The sequence below is a fragment of the Dermacentor albipictus genome, chromosome 6 (genome assembly GCF_038994185.2).
Source record: "Dermacentor albipictus isolate Rhodes 1998 colony chromosome 6, USDA_Dalb.pri_finalv2, whole genome shotgun sequence".
Taxonomy (NCBI): domain Eukaryota; kingdom Metazoa; phylum Arthropoda; class Arachnida; order Ixodida; family Ixodidae; genus Dermacentor; species Dermacentor albipictus.
This window is the reverse complement of record NC_091826.1, coordinates 69,681,040-69,704,002: the sequence shown is the minus strand read 5'-3', so window position 1 is coordinate 69,704,002 and position 22,963 is coordinate 69,681,040. Positions and strand designations below refer to the sequence as shown.

The 22,963-nt window shown below is 45.7% G+C and overlaps 1 protein-coding gene across 4 annotated transcripts in view; it reads left to right on the top strand.

The window, feature by feature from the left end:
* The window catches only part of ArfGAP1 (ADP-ribosylation factor GTPase-activating protein 1), a 70,926-nt gene extending 53,207 nt beyond the window's left edge, over positions 1–17,719 (top strand). For 3 of the 4 annotated variants that reach the window (XM_065442556.2, XM_065442554.2, XM_065442555.2), the window contains 2 exons: positions 9,947–10,060; positions 16,338–17,719. In XM_065442556.2, the coding sequence (XP_065298628.1) occupies positions 9,947–10,060; positions 16,338–16,752 (529 nt within the window). In that variant the 3' untranslated portion in view covers positions 16,753–17,719. The remainder of the gene's footprint in view (positions 1–9,946; positions 10,061–16,337) is intronic. The other variant, XM_065442557.2, reaches the window with a different exon arrangement.
* Positions 17,720–22,963: the final 5,244 nt, after the last annotated feature.

Sequence of the window (22,963 nt, the reverse complement as noted above, 5' to 3'; positions counted from 1 at the left end):
TTTCCTGGCGCCTTTTTTTTTTTGAACAATAAAAGAAAAACTAATCTGTCGCTCACAGCCGGCTGCGATTTCACCGTGGACCAGTAACATGTTTTTATTATTATTTTTTTTTTCAATAACTTGGGTTCACGCACTGCTATCGTTGAGACGACCTTTGATACGTCTTGCGTGAGAAGCACGCCGTCGATTGGTCCTTCGATGTCCTTCAGTTCGTTGCTTGTTTTTGTTTAGGTTACTATGCACTTTACTCCACTGTTACATTGAAAAAATACGTTTCAAGAGCATAAAGAGATTTTTAAAAATTTCATTAGAAAGCGAAAATTTGTGCATCTGTATCATTTACTCGCTTTCTGTTCGTAATGTGATTTCCATTTCTAAGTGGTGGCTCTGGTCGCGCTTGAAAGGGGGTTCCATGCGCTCCTTTGGTGCGCTTGACGACAGTGTCATCCTCTCGAAAGCTACCGGCTGGTCACAATTCGCATTGTTTCGGTGGAATACTGATGTAAACTTACGTACCGCGTGGTTGACCACATCCAACTGACTGTAAGTTCCCTGCCTGCACGAGGTCATCGGCAAAGCATTGAGAAGCGGTCGTCGTTGGAACTATGACTATGGTGGCTATATCTATGCTGTGCCGCTACTTTGTGGAGTTCGTCTTGAGCGCGCTTCTCGCTTCTTTTTCGTGCTCGCTGCTAACAAAACAAAACTAAAAGAGCTTAGGCATGAATAAAGGAGTGGCGATGGGTGAAATGCGAATATCTTCCACATGCTAGTAGCTCTTCAAAATGAAATAATCTGTTACCGCCGCGCACATTAACATCATTGTTTCTAGAGTACAGACAACTTTTTCCTTCTACCGCCATTGGCTTGTCGCTGTCCTGCCCCGAAATATGGTGCTCACCGTGTACATGAAAAGCACCTTGAAGGCGACGGCATTTCTGTGGTGATTCGACGGGCACAGATACAGAGTGTGTATATATATATATATATATATATATATATATATATATATATATATATATATATATATATATATATATATATATATATATATATATATATAAAGATGATATGGGTTGACCATTGCCTGCTTGTTACAACCAGTGTAACAGTTCGTGCGGGCGGTCGTACTACGCCTCCGCCCACGTTTCGATACGCGCTCGCTCGCCCGCAATCTGAGCAGACGACGCGAGAAGCCGCGAAGCAGACGGACTAAACGCCGGGAAGGCTGCATAACTCTCTTCGTGCAGGAGCGCATGTAATCGACCTTAATAGGGCGGGTAGCCGGGCGATGGCGTCCACTTTGCCCGGCGCACATAAAATATCGGCCGCGGCGTCTGGATCGCTGCACACGTATCGCGTAACCTCTAAAAGAACGCATGCGCTCCCGCGGAGCCACCGCGATAACCGATTTGTCGCCCGCCGTTTCGAATTTGCGTACACGCCGAGGGCGCGATCGCCGCAAACAAAAACAACGTCACAACGGTAGAGAAGGCTTAGGAGGGAGGGAAGGCCGGTTTCCTTATAAGCGGCCGTTCGTGCGTGTCGAAGCTGCATGGTGTCTTTTCTTCTTCTTTTTTTATCTCATTGTCATTTGACGAATTTCTTATTTCGTTTTTGCCGCCGGAGAGAGAGAGAGACCGCGCGGTGAAGTCATCAGGGAAACGTGGGCGTAACCAGATCTGAAGGACGTAGTACATACGAGAGCACAGCGGCATGGCCGCCACCCCCATAGATTGTGAAGAGAAGACGTCGTCTGCACGCGCGTTGGTTCGGCAGCCGCTTACGTGGGCCCCTCAGAAGCACGCACGACGTCGCCGTTGCTGCCATTTTGTCTTTTTTTCTTTCCTTGCCTTCCATTGTTGGTCGAGAAAGTTTCTTTGGTTCGTTTGAAAACGAAAAAGAATGGTCCCCCCGCTTTTTGTGAAGTGCCCGTCTGTACGGGTGCCCCGTGAAGTGATCCGGGATAGGACAGAAAAGTCTACGTGGCGGTCGTTCCCTTTATGACGACTCAACTGCGTGCCACTTTAAAGGAACGAGGGAAATAGCGACACATCTTTTGGCCGCATATGTGTATCAAATCAAGTGGACAGGGTCCGTATTCATTTGACTGATTCTCTTTCAAGCTCCGATCATCCGTGATCCATTTCATTATAAAAGGGGGGGGGGGGGGGGGGCATCCGAGAGCATGCGAAGCTCTCGCAAGGTTATACACGATTTAAGGGTGTCATCTTGTCACGCTAAGAGTCGCAAATATCGTGGCCATTTCGTTTCGCCAGCGACACACGTGCGGTGCATGGAACAGTGATGATGATTATCGTTTCGTCGCAAGATTGCACGCCAAAAAGAGTGCGCAATTTCATTCTTCGCCCGAACGTCGCTTCTTGTAGTTTAGTTATATAGGGCATCTCGGTGGGCTAGTTATTGGATATTTGTTCACGTGATCAGTTGCTCAAGTCCACGCCGCGCGAAGAGACGCGCCCTCGTTTCGTATTGTTCAGGTATTTGTGCGGTGGGAAGTGTGCAGCCGATCTCATTCGCGAACGGAAAAATTGACATCCACCCGAATGTAGCACGAAAGCTACAAAGGAAACCCACACAAATTTCCTCAACTACGAAGCTTTTGTTTCTGAGAAAGCCGTGCGTTTTTCCTTTGTAGCTTCGAGCTACATACGGGTGGATGTCAATAGAGAGTTTTCGATTAGGGGGACGCAAGCGTTGAGGCCCCCTAATAAAAAAAAACTATCTAATTTTTCCGTTCACGAACCTCCCTCCACCTTGCGGAATTCGGCCGAACTAATTTGCCAGACTGATCTTGTTAAATTTTCTACCGCAGGTATACCAAGTATGGCCTAAATTCTCGTTCTTGAAGTTGAGCGTGTGTGTGTGGGGGCGGGGTCATTGCCACATGGAGTGATTGAAGAACTGTGATGACATCTTGTACAACCCCTAAAGAAACGTTACACTCTTTATGGAGCAAATTTCGACAACGAAACGCCTTTCTCGTATGCACCCGTGCCATGTTACACCCTTTTAGGAGTAATCGTTAGTCTAATTTACATTGCAGGCACACCTTCAGTATTACACCCTTTAGAAAGTTGTCATTCTCATATACAACTTTGTACTTTAGGAGTAATCGTTAGTCTCATTTACATTGCAGGCACACCTTCAGTATTATACCCTTTAGAAAGTTGTCATTCTCGTATACAACCTTGTATTGTTACACCATTTAGAAGGTGATCGTCATTCTCGTATACACCGCCAGGATATTACACCGTTGGATACTGTGTCCAGTCCCTTAATCGTTATTCTCGTGGAAATCTGCTGGTGCTTGCCTGTCGAGAACCTTTTAAACGCGATAAACGTTACTGACAGAGAAGTCCCCTGCGTACAGCGTCTAAACGAAACTGCGAGGATGAAGACGATTGCCTTGTTGGGCAAAAATAACTCCAGTATGTTGGTGTAACATTGTGTACGTGTCGTAAACAGTGGCGTAGCTAGGTCGTCTGGCACCCGGGGCCCATAGGTCTTCTGTCACCCCCCCCCCCCCTCCCCGGCTATAGTCGAGGAAGGCGAGGATATCAAGTTCCGGGTGTCTTCAGACGTATATGACACCCCTCCTCCCCCCCCCCCCCCCCTCCGGCCCCTTGCACCCGGGGCCCACGGCCCCCCGGCCCGCCTTGTTGCTACGCCACTGGTCGTAAATAAACGCCCTCAAGCATTCCAGAACCATACGATCGGTGTTATTTAACTGCACTGGCGTGTCAGTTTCAGTGTCAGGTTGCGCTCGCCGGCTTTGTGAAAGTGTTGGATTCTCTCTTCATTAATTAGGACTGCAAACTGGGTTAGTTTGATTGGACTTATGGTTACAAACAAAACTCAGCTCGAAGACAAGGGACGGAGAAAGAAGTGTACGTGTCGTGCCCTCGTGTCTTGCGCTCCTTCCTTCGTCATTTTTCTTTGTGTGTTTGCCGTCTGGACTGGTTTAAAGTCAAACACGGTGTTTGTAAACGAATTTTTGCCGTCGCCGTCGCATCCTCTTCAGTCTGTGGCCCCTCGAACTTCGGTCGCCTGCAAAGTGCTATAGGGGTTGCGTTGCCTTTACGTTTCTGACAACCCTGCGGCGTTTCACCACTGGAATCTGCTTGTTGACGCAGCTGCGTTGAAGCAGGAAGCAACCCTTGGTTTCGAAAAGGACGCGGGGTGAAGGACTTCCCAGCCGTATCTGTCACCCGCCTTGTTTTGCTTGCTTTGCGAGGACGGCTCGTTGTGCTCCCCGCTTTGACGCTCGTGTCGTTTTGGCAAGCTGCCTTTGGCTTCCGACAACCCATCCCGGGCGTTGAAAGTCGAGTCGAATACCAAAACAACAAAGAAAATATCTGTTCGCTTGCGTTTTTAATTGCTGGCGCTCGCATTACCTAATCAACGAGGCCGCTGTCGTAGAGCGGGATGGATTAGACGAGCGGCGTTTCCTGTGAGCCGGCTTCCTGGCTGTCGTGTGCTTCTCGTCACTGAAGCAGACGACGGGCTCTTCCGCAACACCGAGCCGTACGTCGTCTGCACTTTTGCGCGCTTGGGTAGTCTGCTCGAAAAGCAGTGAACAAAGAAACTAACCTACTGCCGTTCATTGTGCTCTGGTTCTGTCAGATGTGCACTAGTGTAAGGAGTCAGCGCGCGCGTAGCTCTCATTTCTTTGCCGACGGCGTGTATCGAGCTACGTCTCGAAGTGCGCCACGATTCTGTCGGGAAAAAGAAGGGCATGCAATAACCTGCCGAGGGAGACTTTGAGGAGTCTCGCGAAGGAAATAAAGAAAGTGGGCGAAAATGCGTCTATATTTTAGGAACGCGAGCGAATGGTGAGCGAACGGGTTTCCGCGGGGGTCTGGCTCGACTGCCCGGTGTTTTCTTCATGTGTTTCTTTTGTTCTTTTAGTTTCTCGCGCGGCGGTCTTCCTTTCCACTTGTTTCGCTTTGACCTCTGGCGACCGGTCGCGGAACTGCGCCGCTGAATCGCTCGCTCGCCGGGCTCGGCGGCCGGCGCGTTTTCTTTTTGTTTCGTTGCGCATTTCTCGAACGAACGTGTTCGTCCTTCCCGGTTGTAGTACTTTTGCTTCTCCCGTGAGCTCGCCCACTTTGCTTTTCTTTGCAACTGTCTACCTGGGCGCTCACGTTCCCTTCTCCCCTCTCTCGTTCGCCAGCGGCTGCGTGTAGGCGGGCGTTGGCCAAGATATGCAGCGACGTCGCTCGCCTCTGCCGCCGCTCGCTTTTGTCCAACTGTTGCGTTTGCTTGCCGGTTCACGCTCGACGCGCTGGCGAGCGTAGAAGGAGGGTTGGCTTTCCGGCGTTGCTTTTGCGTGCGCTACGAAGTAGTCTGATCTAGTCGGCCGAAGCAGACGACGCGCGCGCGCGCTCGTCTGGCCAGTGGGCGCGTTGCAGACGACGTGTGGCTACCGGGCGCGGCCATGTTGGAATCGACGAGGTGCTGTTTTTGACAGTTGGGCTTCCGGTTCGACCACGAGCATCGACGACAGAAGCCAACCCTTTCGTTTTGTTCTGTTTGTATAGCTCTTACTTACTAGTACGTCACCGGCGCCTGTTTGTGTGCGCGTGTTCCTGTGATTGTGTGGTTCGTGTGGTGTCAGCCTATCGTCGGCGTTGTTGTGGTTTGCGGCTCACCGATCTCCATCTCCTCTGTACATGTGTGACCGAGAGCAGAGCTTTTCGCCGTAACTAGTGACAAGCGCGCGGCAGGACATGCGCAGCGTCTTCGCATCACTGTGTTGGCGTCGTTTTGTGATCGTCTGCTATATTTAGCGAGCGGCATCGGAGAGGCGAATCTGCGTAGGATGTTCGCCGGAGCTGCCGCGGTCGCAGGGATAATCGCCCATCGATCCGCTGCGGCTGTCCGCCGCCTAAACTGCGTCGGGCTCATCCCCTCGTCTCATCTTCCTCCCTCGCATTATCCGTCGCTCTCGTGAGCGCCCGATCAGTTGTCGCGGCGCGGTAGGGGGCGACCGCCGATAACGGACGTCTTTAAGACACCGCGCGTCGCGCCCGCAACCACTCGTGTGCGCGACACACACCGCTTTCAGTCGTCTGTTGTCGCCGTCTGCTGTTGTCGTCTGTTGTCGCCGCGGTTCAATCGGAGCGCACGCCGTCGGCTGTGCGTTATCCTCGGGAGGAGCCAAGACGCTGCGGAGAGAGCGCAGCGCCGGCTTGGCCAGGCGACTCGCAGACGGAGACGGCAACAGCTGTTGCTGGCCCGCTGCCGCGAACTATGGAGTGGCTCTACAAGAATGCCGGCATCGGTCAGCACTCGCTGCTGCTGCAGGAACCGACCAAGGGAGCCGCCGTGCGAAAGGGTTGCAGGGTGGCTCGCCACGCAAAGTGAGTCCGTGTCGCAGTCGAGTCTTGCTTCCCCCCCATGCCACGAAGAGGCGTGTGGAACGCATTTCTTCGAAGGTTGTGTAGAATAGGTAAAATATATACCCCAGAGGTGATGACAGTAGTGTGAGCCCCCGAGTTGATCGAAGCTAACCTTGGCGACTTTGTCGAAACACTTTACCGATATAGCCGCGACATTACCGTATGCTGCGTAGTTTTATTTCGCTTATTGGCTATGACGTTTCTGCTTCAGAGCACGAGGTGGCGGGTTCGACTTCCGGCCGCCGCGGCCACATACAAAAACGCTCGTGTACCGTGGTTTGTGTGCTCAGTAGTAAAGCCCAGGTCTGTGAAAAATCAATCTGGAGTCCCTCAAAGCCCACCGTGCAGCTTCGGAACGTTAAGCCCTCATCCAGTATAATCTTGTTGTTTTTTGTGATTTAACCCACCTGTTACGGTGCCATTGGCTGAGACATGACGCGCGTTATTGCTAGAGTCAGCGATGTCATGCTATTTACAAGTGAGGTAGACATAAACGTAACAGGAGCTCAACAGTTACGTTTTTCCTGGTGCATTTAATAAGTACACAGAAAGCGGAATGTTGTTTTTTCACTTTTGATAAGTGCACTTTTGTCGTGTTTAAGTCAAGCGTTTGTTTGGACGGGAGAGAATGTGGGTTGAAACCTATTCGATACTCCATGTCTGTGGTTATTTAGCAGGCAACATTCAGTGCATTAGCTGGCAGGAATCGCAACAGCTGGCATGTGGCTCCCTTAAAGTTAATTAACCTTGTTAAAATTGGGTGTAGCAATGTAACTAAGCAAAACTGCAGCAGTTGTCACATTGTTATTGTAAAGTGCATGATCATTGTTAAGCTATAGAGCGACAGTAGCACTTGCATGCAACCTTTTATGCTTTGCTTCAGCGCACTATGGAACAGCTGTTCCGAGCATATTGTCTGAGCTTTCATCCATTATGCGAAGTTTGTGCACACAGGTGTTGCCTAAGTTTTTTTTTTTTTTTTGTTCATGGCAACAAACAACTGGGCCATCAATGCACCGGCTTGCAATGCCTCCACAGGCCTTGAATGTTTTGGAACAATGTTTCAATGAAAAATTGGCCAAGGTTCCTTGAATGTAGAGATGAGGCTAAATTTTTCTTAAGATAGTGCTAAACTATCATACATATATCTTAGTGACCAAAGCTCAGTGCTAACATATGGTGACTGAGCAAGTTAGTTGGAGTCTGTGAAGTCTACATTGATCATCTCATCGCAGTCTAGGTAGTACTGACAGCTTGAGACGTGAATCTGTGGTCATTAACAACGCTGTCAGTTATGGTTATCGTTAATTCATGCTGCACATTGTTCAGTGGGTTGCACTGGATATTGCACGATGCTAGAGCATGAAGCTTGCCCCATACTTGGATTTGTTTGTATTCCAACTTTATGTGCTGGGTAACCAAGACCGACTTATTTATATTTAAGATAGTACAGCATCGAAACTAAAAAAAAAAATCTAAAGAAACTTATGCACTGCCATTTACTGCATTTAATGTTGGCAGTGTCCTTGGAATTATTTGTTCAGATGTCTGTTATGCATGTGGAAAATCAAACTTCAATATGAACCAGAAATTGGCATGATCTTGCTGAAATTAGGTAGCGCTTATTGAATAACTTCACAAATCTGTAGCTGGGCTACAAGGGACTCCTTAGTGTCATTATCCAGGTTAGTTTCGACCATTTGCAGTTCTCTGAGGTGCACTGCATGTTGCTTGCATTCTTCTACCTTCACTATGGGGCCACGGCACCTGGGAATTAGCACCTACTTTGATCTCGGCACATTGTGTATTTTGTCTTAGTCTAAGTGTGTTTAGCTTTGAAAGGCACAGTGCCATGTCATGCAATTAAAGATGAGCAGCTTTTCAGTTTAAGGTGTGCTACCGGACGTTAGTCACTAAACTAAATACCTGTGAGTTCTTGTCAAGGGAGCCACACATTCAGTCTAGTGGTCAGAAACGTACAAAATAAAAGCTAAAGCGTGTTTTCTTTCATGCACCTTATGTTTCTCATCTGACTGTGAGGCTCGAAAATTTGCATTTGACCTCTTATTCTGTCTATGGCTTGCTCAGCCATGACATCACAGATGCCATATTGGTGAGCCTAGGAAGGAGTACTGGCACATATTTTCAAAATTGTGGAAGCTCTTATCACGCACTTCTTGCACTTAAAATGATGCAAATTATCAATTGTGGAGGTTGGAAAACACTTATACTCTAATTTGATACCAAAGGTGGCCCCCAATGTAACGTCCCCGATGATATTGACATTAAGTACAGCATCATGACCTGGAGTCAAACTTGCCAACATCATAGGATGATAAGGCAAGGTATGATGTTGATTGCTGCGTGCATTTCTCCTGGGTGCATTCATCAGCAGTCGCACAAACTAAGCGTGCCTGTGTATCATGTCGTGACACTTCCAGCTCCTGTGTACAAAACCCGAAACTGAACTGCAGAAACGGGCATTATATTTGGGACATTGAGCACTTGCGAGTTTCTTTTCTAGGTTGGGTTGGGCTTGAGCCTTCACGTAACACAAGAAACAATAAGTATCCATGTTAGTATTCCTTTAACAGCCTCTGCTGTATGGATGCAGATAAACGAGAAGTGAACCAAACTATATTGCGGCTTTTCATCGCCCTGGTGGCATGCCAGCACAGTGACCATGACGACTTTAGTGCAAGCTGGCTGCTGGCAAGCTGGCTAGCAACAAAGCTCTTTTTCTGCTTGCCGTCTAGCCTGTTGACTGCGTGAATGACTCCTTTGTTTGTCTTAACAGTAGTGATAATTAAGTGGCGGTTTGTTTGGAAACATCTACTTTGTATCCATTTTCATGTCGAACAAATGGCATGCTTCGCACTTTGATGCCCCCTGCGCGTAATTATTATAACCCATTTGGGATTTTGATGCAGAGCAGTATTCTATTTCTCTGTGCATAAACAGTTTGTGCTTCAAGGAAGTTTGTGAGACTTGTGAAAACGCATTCGAATAAAATTATGATTGTTTGATGATAACTAACAAGTTTGAAGTCGGGAGGTATAATCACCAATTCCAAACAATGCCCTGAACTGCTCGTGGAACTAATCCAGTTTGTTTCTTTAAAAAGACAACGCTGTAACTTCCCTGGGATCTTGCTGCTCCCATGGTCATTCTATTTTTCAGTACCTTCCACACCACATAGACAAAATTCAAATTCATAGTTTCCTACAAAAATTACTTGAGGGTATAGGGTTAGATTTTGTGTACAGCCAATATGGAAGATTATAGATCATAGTAAACTATCTGCCATAATGTGCAATAACATTATAAGTGGATCATGCTGTAGTTGTCTCGTGAGCGAGTCACATGGTGAAGTTGCCTCAATTTTGCAATGTCCTTAGCTGCAGCCTCCTTCACTGTCTTACTGTCCTTTACTGTGGCTTTTACTGCTGTGCTCCCAGCGTCCAGTTCTCTGTCCTTGTCCGTCTGCTGCATGTGCGTGTCTCTGTGTCTGTCTTCCACAGGAACCAGAATCCAGATTGCAGCGACACTCCACTACTTCAACAGCATGACCGGCCGTTCAGCCCCGAACGAGAAGAGGACGGCTGGAACTGGTCAGCTGGCAACAGTGGTGCTAGGTGCGGCGACCCTCTTGTGCCCTTCCTCGATCACGACATGTTTTCTTGTTGCGCAATGCGAGTCTCCTTCGTGTTTTGCACCTGCATGTAAAGCTACCCATACTGTTCGCTACTCACTGTTACGCTTAGCTGTCTCCATGCTGCTCCTAACTTTCTATGTGCATCTAACTGGCTGGCTGTTGAGTGTCCTGACACATCCAAAGAGGAATTGAAGTGTGGAGCAGGTTAGCACCAATATAAACAACTTTCTGGCTTTCATGGTTGTATATGTCTGACCTTCTTTTTGTCAAGGAAGCATTGACAGGGACACTTCATAAAATTCTCTCTAGCATTTTTTTTACTTTTGCAAGACTGCTGCATTGTGAGACACATTTGTTGCTCAGTAAAATATCTGTATACTCCATTTCTATGCATTCGCATTCGATAGCTCTGCATTAAATTAATACAATGCTTTCTATGGCATTAATCCCGGTATCTATTAGTCAGTGACAGGCCGTGAATGCAGGAGAGCCATCTCTTATGAAGGCACAATGCTGTGCTCCAACTGAAAACAAAGTTGTGTTACAGATAGCGCAGCACAATATAGAGGCACGACCCCAATGGTTCAGCAATGTAAACAGCCAAGATCAGTATGTGTTGGAAACAAGGCAGCTTGCAGTATAAATGGGCAGTAATGTGTGATAGATTACAGAGTGGACTGGCCTCTCATGCAAGGAAAGTTTTCTTGGTAGTCTCGTCAGGTGGCACTCCCGGGAATCTGAACACTCGCACCATCTCTCGTTGCAGCTAAGTAACTACAACTCTTGACTCTCATTGTTGCATGTCTGCCATGTGGGAAAGCCGAACGCAAGGAGAACCGATTTCGTGCAGGGAAGGTCAACTTCAGGCCCGGGGCGCGAGAAATTCGAGCATCCCCACAAAGCAAGAAGATTCAGAAGGCGACATTTATTCGCGAAGTTGCATTTGAGGGGCATGTGCTGATGTGTCCTTGATGTGTCACTGAGCACAGTTTGATGTACGCATCACCAATGAAGGCTTTTGCGAGGTGGATAGTTCTTTCTAAAGAAAAGATACTGAACGTGCACTTTTCTCCATCAGCTGATGGTAGAGCCAGTCATTGCTGTTAATTAGTGCTCTCAGCAGTGAATCCACACATTATATCGCTTAGCGCGAGGTTATTGCTGAAATGCAGTGTTACCTTATGTTGCACCCAATGCATGGTTTGGCCTAGTGGGCATTGTGGTTTGCTCAACATAATGGGACTGTCTGCTTGTTGTCTATCATGAAAGGAGCTGTTGACTTAACATATAGGAACTGTGTTATCTTAGTGTTTTAGAACACTGCATTTGTTTGCTGTTTGGGCTACCGCAGCATTAGTGGCCTAAATAACTTGTGGTGGAACACTTGTAAACTGGACCTTAGCACAAAGTAAACAAACAGCAGACTAAATCCACATTTCCAGACAAGATTAGTTAGGCGCTGTGTTCCCATAAATAGCACTGTTAACAAACCAATCTTTAAGTGGTTCTGGTTGCCTGTTCAAAACAAGCATGCAAAGGCCGCACGCTGGCACGTTTTTGGCCTTCCTATCTTGACTGAAACATGGGACATCTCGTCTCAAAAGCAGACGAGGTGCTGTTTGGCTTGGGACATATAGGGCCACACCAAACTGATTAGATCTGGATCGGACTCCAAAACTTGGCAGCTGAAGCTGTTTGGAGTTGAGGATATACAGGGTTATGAAAGCAAGGAAAGCCAAGCAAACAAGGCCATGATTGTGTATTTTAAGAACTGTTTGTGGTGCGTAAATGCTGTTCAACACTTTGTTTCCTAGTTGCTTCACATGTGAGATGGCAATATGCGATGACACTTAGAACACCCTTTAATTAAACGTACATATTTCATGCCTCTAACCAGCATATTATGGTGAACTGGTTGCCTTGCCATAGAAGCATTGGAGTGTACTTGACATCTGTTTCCTCCAGATATTGACAAGATTGGTTTGACGAATATGTTCTGTGTGTGTGTGGTCAGCACGACTTGAGGGCAGGTAGGTATCCCAGCAATGTATACACATTGCACTTCCGTGAGCAGCTGATACAGTATACAAATGCAGTCTATGTAGTGGACTAGGAAAACTGAATGGCTAGTTCACATTGTGGTTTGCAAATTCATGATTGTGTGCAGCAAAGGGCCCTTGGCTGTTGGCCAGATGGCATTCTTTGACATATGGCCAACATATGGCTTTGACACTATGGTGCACTTGACATTATGGTGCGGTGTTAATGGGAACATCAAATTGGTATTACAGCTCAATTTTCACTTAACAATCTAGGAAATAATTTTTTTTTCTAATTTAAGTCTACTTAATGCATCACAACAAACACTCTCGTCCTATAAAGCTGACCCTACGTTCAATTTATTTTAGTTTGAATACAAAATAGGTGTTCCCTTTAAAGGGACACTAAAGCGAAACAATAAATTAGTTTAGACTAATGAAGCATTGTTTGAGAACCCTGCAGGCAGTTATTTCAAAAAAATAGTTTGATTATTAGATGAGAAAATGAAGGTCCAAGTATCAGTATTTGAATTTCGCGCCTAAACCCCAGCGCCGGTACGTCAGCGTGACGTCAAGGATTCCAAAGTATGTTTTCGCATTTGGGCCGCGTTGGCTGAGTATAGGTTCGCGAAACTTGCCATGTTTAATATTTGGTTCCTTAATAAAACAATGTAGTCAATCTGTACCGCTATATATAATTAGTAGGCCCTTGAAGATGCCATCAAAATACACAACGTCACAGCCTCCAGATGCGGGAACTTAAGTAGGCGTCGCCACCCGTATTTCGTTCTTGCGCTTTTTCTGGCTTACCAAACGTCTTATCGTAGTAAGAGTGGTGTTTCTGGTGTTGTAGAACGGTAATTTACTGATGCAGAAGAAATCATTTTTCACTTTAGTGTCCCTTTAAGGTGTACTGTACAGTACATGGTGACCCACTGGCAAAGGATATTTTGAGTGAATGCCTAGTAGCTGACACATCCTTTGGCTTCTCAGTCTACATGTCACTTGAATGTCACATACATTGCATGTGACCTTTGTGCATTTGTGACCTTTCTGGTCGAGCGCACATTGGGCACATTGGGGCAAGTTAAGGGAGCTTGCTCCCCGTGCTCTATGGATAGTGTTATTGTGCTCCTTATGTTTTTTATGTGTTAGTAGAGCCTGCAGCTTGTCTACCAACTGGGAAAACTGGGAATTCTCAGGGAGTTTGAGCAGTCTTGAAATACTCAGGGAATGTGTGCTTGTATCAGGGAAAATTTGTAATTTTATTGAAAGGAAACGAAAATCGCGCTAATGCTGGCTTGAGTAACAGTGAGGAATCGTCCGTGTCGTCGGCTGGAGGAGCTGGCCAGCGCACAGTCAACGACCAATTTTCCGGACGCCCGATATTTGGGACATTCCCGATAATTCGGACGGCTTCGCGGCCGTAGAGTCAATATATAAGAACGTCGAAATTTCGGACACAACAACGGTTCGCCATCCGATTTTCCGGACTTTTTGCCGTGACCGCAGGTCCGAAACGGCATTTATCAAAGCCACCACCATCGCCATTTTCATTATCTCGCCTCCTCGAACCGGCGCACTCGCACGTAGACCACTGCGGCAACGCTAGCTCTGGCTGCATCGACGATAAGCTTCCTGCCGTTCGGTGCCGTGTTTTTCATTGAACGAATTCGTCGCTGTGAGCAATGGCACCGACTCCGCCTTTGTAATCCTCGCGGTTGGCTTAGGAAAGCACGGGGCGTTGCATAATGCCGGTTCCCGAAAGTCAGCTTCGCCTCAGTATATAAGAATGTTACGCGGTGAAGCATACGCGAAGTATTGCGGTGAAGCTCAACAAGCGTGGGAAGGGGCAAATGTCATGGGACAGAGTATGTATTCCTTACTTATACACGCGTGCACCCGCCGTCTCCTGTCACAGTACGAGCACCGGTATGCCTAATAAGTATAAGGATGCCTAATAAGGCAGGCCTTCAGGGCTTTTTCGGGCGTGCCTGTGATTTGAGCCCTTAACTCTCGTTACTGCAAAAAAATGGTCATTTTTTATAGGTCCCGGCAAAAAAATTACTTACCGCTACAAATAATATTTCAGCACACATTGCAGCATAGCATGTTGTGCATAATGAAATGCCCTTTCCAAAAACATATGTTGCCAGGCAACAAAATGTATTAGGTAAAACATAAAAATTCTAGAAAATGCCATTTTGCTGCCAGTTAATAAAAACAACAATAAAAAACATATCTACAGAAACCTTAATATCAAGGGAAATTCAGGATATGCATTTGAAAGATAAATAACTGAGGAATAGTGTCTGTAAAGATAAATGCTCAGTACACTGCCATTTTTCGGATACGAAAAAGAAACTGAAACCAGTTCATCACTCAGGCCATGCAATGAAGCAGTTCCTGGAGTTTGTGAAGTTTGTGAAGCACTTTTTCCACAAAAGGCCAGATTTTTGTTCAACTTTGCGGTCCTCGCAACACATTTTCATTTCCACCTTTTCGGCAGCTGCTGAGGATGGTCCGATGGGAAATCTAAGGAATGTACTTCACCAGTTAGTCTAGAGTCATGCAACTTTTCCAGGAACGATGGCTCTCAGTGTAGCTGGGCAACTACAATATTATGCATCCAAGCATAGCTGTTTGCATTTTTGCAGATTGTCTTTATCACCTCTGCAGAGAAGAGTAGAATGAAATCCCACGTTGTTCTAAACTGTCTTGCACTGGTCTGTAGTGCTGGGCCGAGATGTGTTATGGGCGGCCTTCTTGGCGTGAACAGAAGTTTTTTTGCTACCGACGGCAGCACATCATAAACAAGTGAAGTAGGCACCCTGAAGATAATCAGTAGAGCTCTCAGGTTGTGCAAAAAGATAGGCGGATAAGCGCACACAAAGGAGGAGAGCGCTCAAGGTCATAAAGGCAACTCGCCGGAGAAGAGCTGCGGATGTCCCATGCCGACTCAAAACATTGTCACCATCAGAGCTTGAATCTCGAAACCATATCTTGAGTCCTCATCACTAAATTGAAGTGCGGGTGCAGCATAGTTTTGAGCATGACCCCTTTCTCGCAATGTAGCTGCATCGGCCGACGCCATGGGAGCGACTTTCGATAGCTGCGCAGGAACACTGGCAGAAATTCTTTAAAGCAGTGAGACCCAACACTGAAACATTGTGCACAGGCTGAGAGTATGTCAGGACAATTGAGGTTGACTTTCCAGCTGCTGAGAGAGTCTTACTTGTGACTAAGTGGAGGCTTCATACTTATGAGCTTGCTATCAATTGATAGAAATGGCTCATATTCGAAAATATTTGCTTCTGTATGCATCTCTTTTTATTTGTATTTGAAAATGTTCGACCGATTTGCAATGGTCTTTACCATTTATTTCTAAGATATTTTGTTCACTGTGCATTTTACTAACCCCTCCCTTCTGTTTTCTTTTTGAATAATATGAACACTACTCCTTACTATTCACACTGTAGTAGTTTTCTTTTTAATTCTTTAACATGCTTACTAGAGAGCGACAGCATCGGGCGACATGGTGTCAGCACGTATCCATATAGAACGAAGTTCTGTGTCACCAAGGGAATGTTGCAATGGCACTCAGGGAAAACGTGGAAAACTCTGGGAATTTGAAAATGTCAACTTGGTGTACACTGTGGGAATGAGATGGGCATTTTTATTTGTGCTGTTGTGACATCGTCGCAGTAAGTAACAAACCATAAAAGGAGCCATTTGCATGCTTCTGAAAAAATTTATTTACCATTGTATACATCTGTGGCCTAGGCCTCTCATTTTCACCCATGATTACTGTTTTGCAAGCTGTTGTCAGTTTGTCTGATCATCCACCCATAGCTGGGTGAAGTGAAAAGTGAATGGGAAAGTGGGAAGGAATTGGCAGTGCATTTTCACTCATCCCTTTGTTGGCTTTATGGCTAAAGTTAAAAACGTTGTGACAATCCGAAAGCTGCAGGACTGATGCTGGATAACATTTGATCTCAAAAAGTTCCACACATGCACGCACGCATGCATGCATGCAAACACACACTCCTGACTACTATTGCACAATTAGTAAAGGATGCACAGGAGAGAGCACTACAAACTACAATCTGAAACTAAGGCTGCTGCAAAGTATGGTGGTAAGTGGCATCAGGCTGTTGTGCTTGCTAGCCATAATCCAGGAATTAAGTCTCTTATGTGTTTCCTTACTTCCTTTTCCAGTTCTCCTGCAAAGCCCACAAACCACGAGAACAATGACAATTGGAATGACTGGGAAGCTGGGGATGCTTGGGAGCCTGTGACGACTGCATCTTCACCGTCACAGAAGTCGTCTGCAAAGGCAAAGGCATCTGCATCCAAGAGTTCGTCTTCGACAAAACAGGGGGGCTCCAGCAAAAGCTCGTCGGCCAAGTCACCCACGTCAAAGCTCTCGCCAACAAAGTCACTCTCGTCCAAGAAGAAGGCCGGCGATGAGAAGCTCCTCATCGACTTTGGCGAAGAGTCGTCGGGCAAGGGCGGTGGCTCGTCGGCAAACCACGACTGGGATTCCGGGTGGGACGACGACAACGGCTGGGAACAGCTGGATTCATCGTCTGGCTCCAAAGGGTATCAGCGTATCAGCACCAAGGCAGATTGATGGCGCGATTGCACTGTGCTATACGTTGTCGGTGCAATGCACTGCCGACGATGGATGGTGAAAGGGTATGCGGGTGTGTGCAAGTCGATGGAAACGAGTGACAACATGATTCTCGTTGTGCCGGTGGTACTGTGCGGCAATCCTCTGCTGCAAACAACTGGAGTGTGGTGGGGAGGTAGTGATGTTGTCGTCTGCCATTGCCGGGACGTCTGTTCATGAGGTTCAAGCGTGCATGGTGGTTCCTCATTGTGGTTGGTCTCTGCAACACGGTTCCCGCCGAACACATTCGGCTCTAGTTTGCCTATGTGGCTGTGCAGCACAGGGCATTTGTTGGGCTGTGCATAGTAAACTTGGAATTGTGGTGTCTATCACTTCGTGGCTAGGTTTTCAAGTTTGTGACCGTGTGGCTGCTTGAATGGGTTGATTATGAATATTTTTTTTTATGAGCAACTGCCCATATGAAGGTGAGCATTCATGCAGTAACAGTACTCAAAGAAGCTGCCACGATTCCATACTTTTTAAATTGTCTGTTCTTGCTTCTTTTAAATTCTTGTTGTGAAGCAGCAAGTTACACTGCATATTCTGTGCTGCACTGTTGTTTGTGCTTGCCTCTGCTTGTGGAAGGCCTGCAGCAAGCTTTCGTGTTTCAGCCTAGCCGTATGACAGCTAAAGCCTACATACTACTGCTCGTAATTTAGTTGCTGGAGGACAAAGATAACTGCAGATAATTCTGTATTGCGAGCAGATCAGAATGAGCGCAGCATATTTTCAGCTCTGGCGTTCTTAATTTTGTAATGCATTTCTGAAAGTCGACAGCATTTTTATAGCTTCTATAACTGCAACCCAAGCTTGCTTTTGCAATGCTAAGGTCGATCGTCTCAAATGTCTTTCATTTCATATGCCTCCTGATTTACCAGCTTTTTTTTTTTTGTTTCTGGCATGCTGATTAAAAATGGTTCCCCTGTCACTCTGTTGTGTTTCAGCCTCTGCTTTGAACCTGCTAATCATCTGCACTGAGATAATGACAGTGGTTGTCGATCACCATACTACCAAGGGTCCAAGAATTTTCATATAGCACAGCTGCATTCTATATTCCACGAAAATAATTAACTTTTTTTTTTCTAAAATAATTTCGGAACAGTATTTTGATTTTCTCATTGGGCTTGTCAGTCTTGTGGACACAGGAAAGCAATTTTCAGCATGCAGAAAGGTAGGGAGATTATGTGGCATGGCGTAAGGTCATTCGAAGTTTTGTAGATTGACGTGGAACAAGAACACGCAGCACTGCGCATCTGTGTTAGTGGATCTAGTCCAGACAGTGACCTTGCCAAGTCGCAAATTGTAATTCTGTGAAAGCACCATTCAAATCAGTTACACCTCATCTTGCTTGCACCTTGAAAACATCTGGCTTGGTGGAAAGCTATGTATGTGTCTTTTACGAGCTGGAGCTGTTATTGAAGGCAAGTGTGCGGATATCAAGTGCTGTCTCTAAGAGCACCTTGTATATATGACTCTCCTTGCTAAGGTGATAGTTCGCTGGGACCCTTAATTTTTTGCAGAGGTGGCATTTTACATTGCACATTTATGTCATGTGTAGTGTTTAGATCTGATATCTAGATAGATTTAATAGTACTCATCTGAACAATCCTGGTCAAAAAACGTGTAAGATTTTCTTAAGAGCAATGGCGCCGCCTGTTGTCAGGTTGGTGGAATCATTCTTTGCATTCTGCCTTGTATGTGACGATTTTACCTTCGCAGAACAGGGGTCACCACTGTACCTCCTACCGAGAACTTAACTGTCTTGGTTTGGCGTCACTGCCAATGACATGCATTTCTAATCTATTCGAACAACATGTGGGGCATCCAGGCAGAGTATGGAGCCCACAATGCCCAATGTGTCATTTTGGACACGCTGAGTTTGGTACCTCAGTATTCTTAATTCATCACGGGAAACTTAACGCAAAGCTCGCTGTGGCGCCAGGACAATCGCCTCAAAAAAGGGTTAGCCGAGCACACGTCCGGTGCCCCCAGCGGTAAACCTCCTTTTTTTGTTTTATTTTTTTTGTAGTGGCTCCTTTGCTTTACTAGGATGCAGCCCAACTTGGCCATGTTCCTGCATCGCCATGCTCAGGCTGCTTGAGGCAGGTGCTCGGGAGAATAAAACATCAGTTCTTTCTTGCTTTCTGTTCTGAACGGTCGTCTTATCTGTCAGCCTAACCCACAACACGTCCCATGGGCTATAGGGCCTTGTTTCGATCCCTATAGCCTTTTGATAAGCCGGAGCTACTTTTAGTTGGATAGCTCATGAAATCAATTACTAATATTTAATAAATTTTAACACAAAACAAAAATTTTATTTTGTACAAGTACACTTTCCATGGCCAGAAATAAAGGCTAACAAGTTGTTCTACTTTCGTGATGTGGAATTGCTCTAAAGCTTTTTGGGGTTACAGGCAACGTTTCATTATCTAAACGAAACATATCATACAATGCCACCTCTGTTCAAAGTTGGAGTCTAAAATCAGTGGGCAGTTTAGACATAACTGTTCATGGCAGGCTTGCTTCTAGGGACAACACTTAAGTATTTGCAATGCTGGTGTTACTCTGTTTGCAATTTCTTCAGGTCCCCCGAGAAAGCAGTACTTGCAGTATGTGCTGCTTCCAGCATGGACTGGTGGTGCACCATTCGTCAAGAAAAAGTCGATTTTAAGAGCCTGATGGCGACGTTGCTTCTATTTTTGAGAGGTTCAATATGCACCTGTAGAGTCACCCTTGCAGACTGCGCCGTTTATAGTTCTGGCTCACATTCTCCGCTTGAGGTCTTCATCTTAAACCATGCGATTTTGTTGAGCTGATGATGATGATGAAGTGCTTGTGCTGGTTACAGATGAGCGATAGTTGCCAATTATTATAGCACTGTGCGAGTAATGTAGCCAGACACTTGCATACTTTCCAAATTACCTTTTCATTTTGTGTAGGCACACTTGTCAGGCAGGAAAACTTTATTGGATGAATTCATTAGACTAGGACCTTTGAAGGAGTTCATTTTCACGACACCCAGATCATTAATGTAAGAAATTAGAGCAGCAGACTATGCAGGCGGTGAAGGAATAACTGTCAAAAAGACTGAGCAGCGAGAATGATGTGGTAGTTGATGCAAGTAATGAAATCAATTGACAGGTCTTGATTGTGACTGCCCAATTTTGAGGTGGTTCTGCGCTTGCAGGCGACAAGGTCTGAATGGCCAAAGAAACTAGTTGATGAGGAAACGTTATTTGGCAGAAAAGCTATCTGCCAAAGTTCCTGCACTGTTTTTGGCGAGATAGGTTGACTGGGAATGTGTACTCAACCCGCATTTTAATGATCAGAGAGGAGAGATTTATTCCCTCTTTTCTTCGAATATCAAAGTTGTGGCCCAAACTGCAGCTCACAAGGGCCTTGCTGCCCGAGCACGTTCGTAACTGTGATCGTGCCAACTGTGAGGAGGCTTTCGTCTTTCTTTTTTTTCCGTGTGGACAGCTAGTTGTAAATGTCTTCACAATTGCTGCCTTCTCCCAACCTTGTGGCAAAAGAATGTGTGGCAATATCTTTTTTTTACCCACCTTCACTTGTCGGAGAAGCCATCTTTCATGTCTTGTCGGAGATGTTGTGAAATGATCAGCAGACCACCACATCTTGCCGGACATATCTTAGAGTCTAGCTTTGGATGTTAAAACTGATCGCCAGGATCGTGGTCTGTAGCAACCAATGTCTAGAAGATTGCAAGTGACTGCTTGTGGCACTTTCTGAAGTACCAGGCCACTGCTCGTCACGTCCAGCTCAGAGCATCGAATCCGTGTTAGCAAGCACAACTTGTCATGGTATAGCCGTTGTCATAGGAATGCTACATTTGGGCTTGTCCTTTCGAATGTATCGTGAAGTTTTGCATTAGCTGTTGATCAGAAACACTTTGCCTTGCAGTGCTTGTAACCAATACTAGGCAGCGGGCAGCATTGCTTATATATTCTGCTAGAAAAACTGCATGAAAAGATTGAGTGCGCTTTTGTTATCCCACTTGCGAACTTTCCCAAAAGCATGGGACCAGTTGTGCAGTGGTGCATTCTTTGTCAAAAGTGTGAAGGCTGCCATGATTTGTATAACTGTTGCTGCCACCAAAACGTGTCATGACCGTATGGGTTTGTGAAACTTTTGAGAGCACACAGGGGTCTTTCCCTTTTCTCAACAAAATAATTGGAACACAGATTTCGTCACAGTCTATAGAATGTAGAGCTTTGGGTGCTGCCATATTGTTCGTGTAATGTCGAAGGTTTTTGTGCCGTAAGGCTTTCTGTAAAGTCTGTATTTTAGCATTCAAATGCACATTACGATAGGGTATGGCGGTACACCAAAAGTATTTAAAACCTGCTGTCTAACCCCACTGTTGGACAGCGGGGCAGGGGCACAGAGGGCTCCTCTGGCATTTGTTGGCAACCACTGGGCTTCCCCGACGCTGAACAGCTTAAAAAATCGAGCCAGACAATTGAAATGAGGCAGAGAAGATATTGCACAAAAGCATTGTAGAAGACCCACTCGCATCTGGCAAAGACTACACATAGGTTGTGCTCGACAAGGCTTTAAAAAAAAAAAAAAGACCTCGCATCCCTGGCTTTGTTCGCTATTTAAACCAAACCTTGCCTTGCCACATCTTGGTACAGCGCTAAAACCATGTTAATTTCATATGTTCGATAACGGTTCGTGGCTTTGTTTCGTTCAAAGAAAGCAGAAGCGACAGTACAAGTGCATGTTGCGAATGCAGCCACTTCTGTGGTGAGAAGATACCAGTGTTCTTATTTGTTGTTGCTACGCTTTCATTACCCTTTGGCCTGCAGTGCAACTGTCTGAAAAGAATGCAAAATTGAAGCATTTTGTGCTTGTTGCAAACTGACGAACCATGCATCATGGACTGTCGAAGCTCATTATGCCAACTGTGTTTTGTTAGACCTTTTCCTTCTGCTGTTGGGCCACACCTTGTTTACTTCTTAGTCCTTTGCCCTGGCCGTCGACGTTTCACGAGCTTTGTAAGATCAGCGTTGTTGCTGATTCTGTTGACGCCATAATAAAGTGAAAATGAATGCGCATATTATATATACACAAAAGGACACCCTGTGTAGTTGTTGGTGATCCGCAGTGGTGGCTGTGGCATCCTGCTGCATCCTACGCCGTGGGCTCGATTTCCTGCTGTTGCTGCCACATTCCAATGGGGGGTAGTATTCAAAAACGCTCGTGTACTTAACCCCGCAAAGCCCAATGTATGTTTGATACGCCGAGTTTGATAGCTCAAAATAATGAATTAAGCGCGGGAAGCTTAACACACAACCCATAGTAGCATTTTTGAGTCACTACAGTGAAGCTTTAGTTGCGGATAGCTCAGCAAACTAATTAGTAATTTTCAAGTAATCACTTTACTAAACTCCGACAACAAAATAAAGGCCATCAAGTTTTAATTTTTCTTGACACAGAATGGTGATAGGCTTTTTGGGGGTTAAGTTTAATAAGCACATGTTGAAAAATCCCAATGTTTCAGATTAACCTGGAACTCTGCATTACAGCACCTTTCGCAGCCTGTGGGTTGCACACTAAATCCTATTATTTAATTTTCTTTCTCAGTTTTTCATAGATTGCCTGTGAAGTATTCTCTCAGCTATGTGGAAGTGAAATTAGATGTGGCACATAGCAAAAGACTACATTTTGTGTAAACTTCAGAGGTTCAGGCTGGCAGCTGCATTCCACTTGAGACAGAATGCAATACCTGTGTATTTAACCCCACAAAGCCCGACATCATTTCACATCAAATGAAGATTAAAACAACTTGTTCACGTTTCTGGCCATGAGCGTATTGGCACGAAGAAAGTAGTGAAATGATAATTGAGTTAAAATTACTTAGTGATTGATTTGCTGAACTATCCACAACTGGAAACTCCTCCAGCATATCAAAAATGGTAGTAGGGGTTTTCGTAGGGTTTCCAGCACTTTTGGTGGAGTTCTTGGGTATCAAATTCAGCTTATCAAAAATGATATGCTGGGCTTGGTGGGTTTAAATTTAGCCACACCTTATTTTCACCAAAGAGTGAAAATTAGTCTATTGTGTTACTTTGGCATGTGAAACCCTACAAATGAAATGAAACTGTAAACACTGTTTTTAAGTAGTAGAACATGCCGGGAATCCAAATTG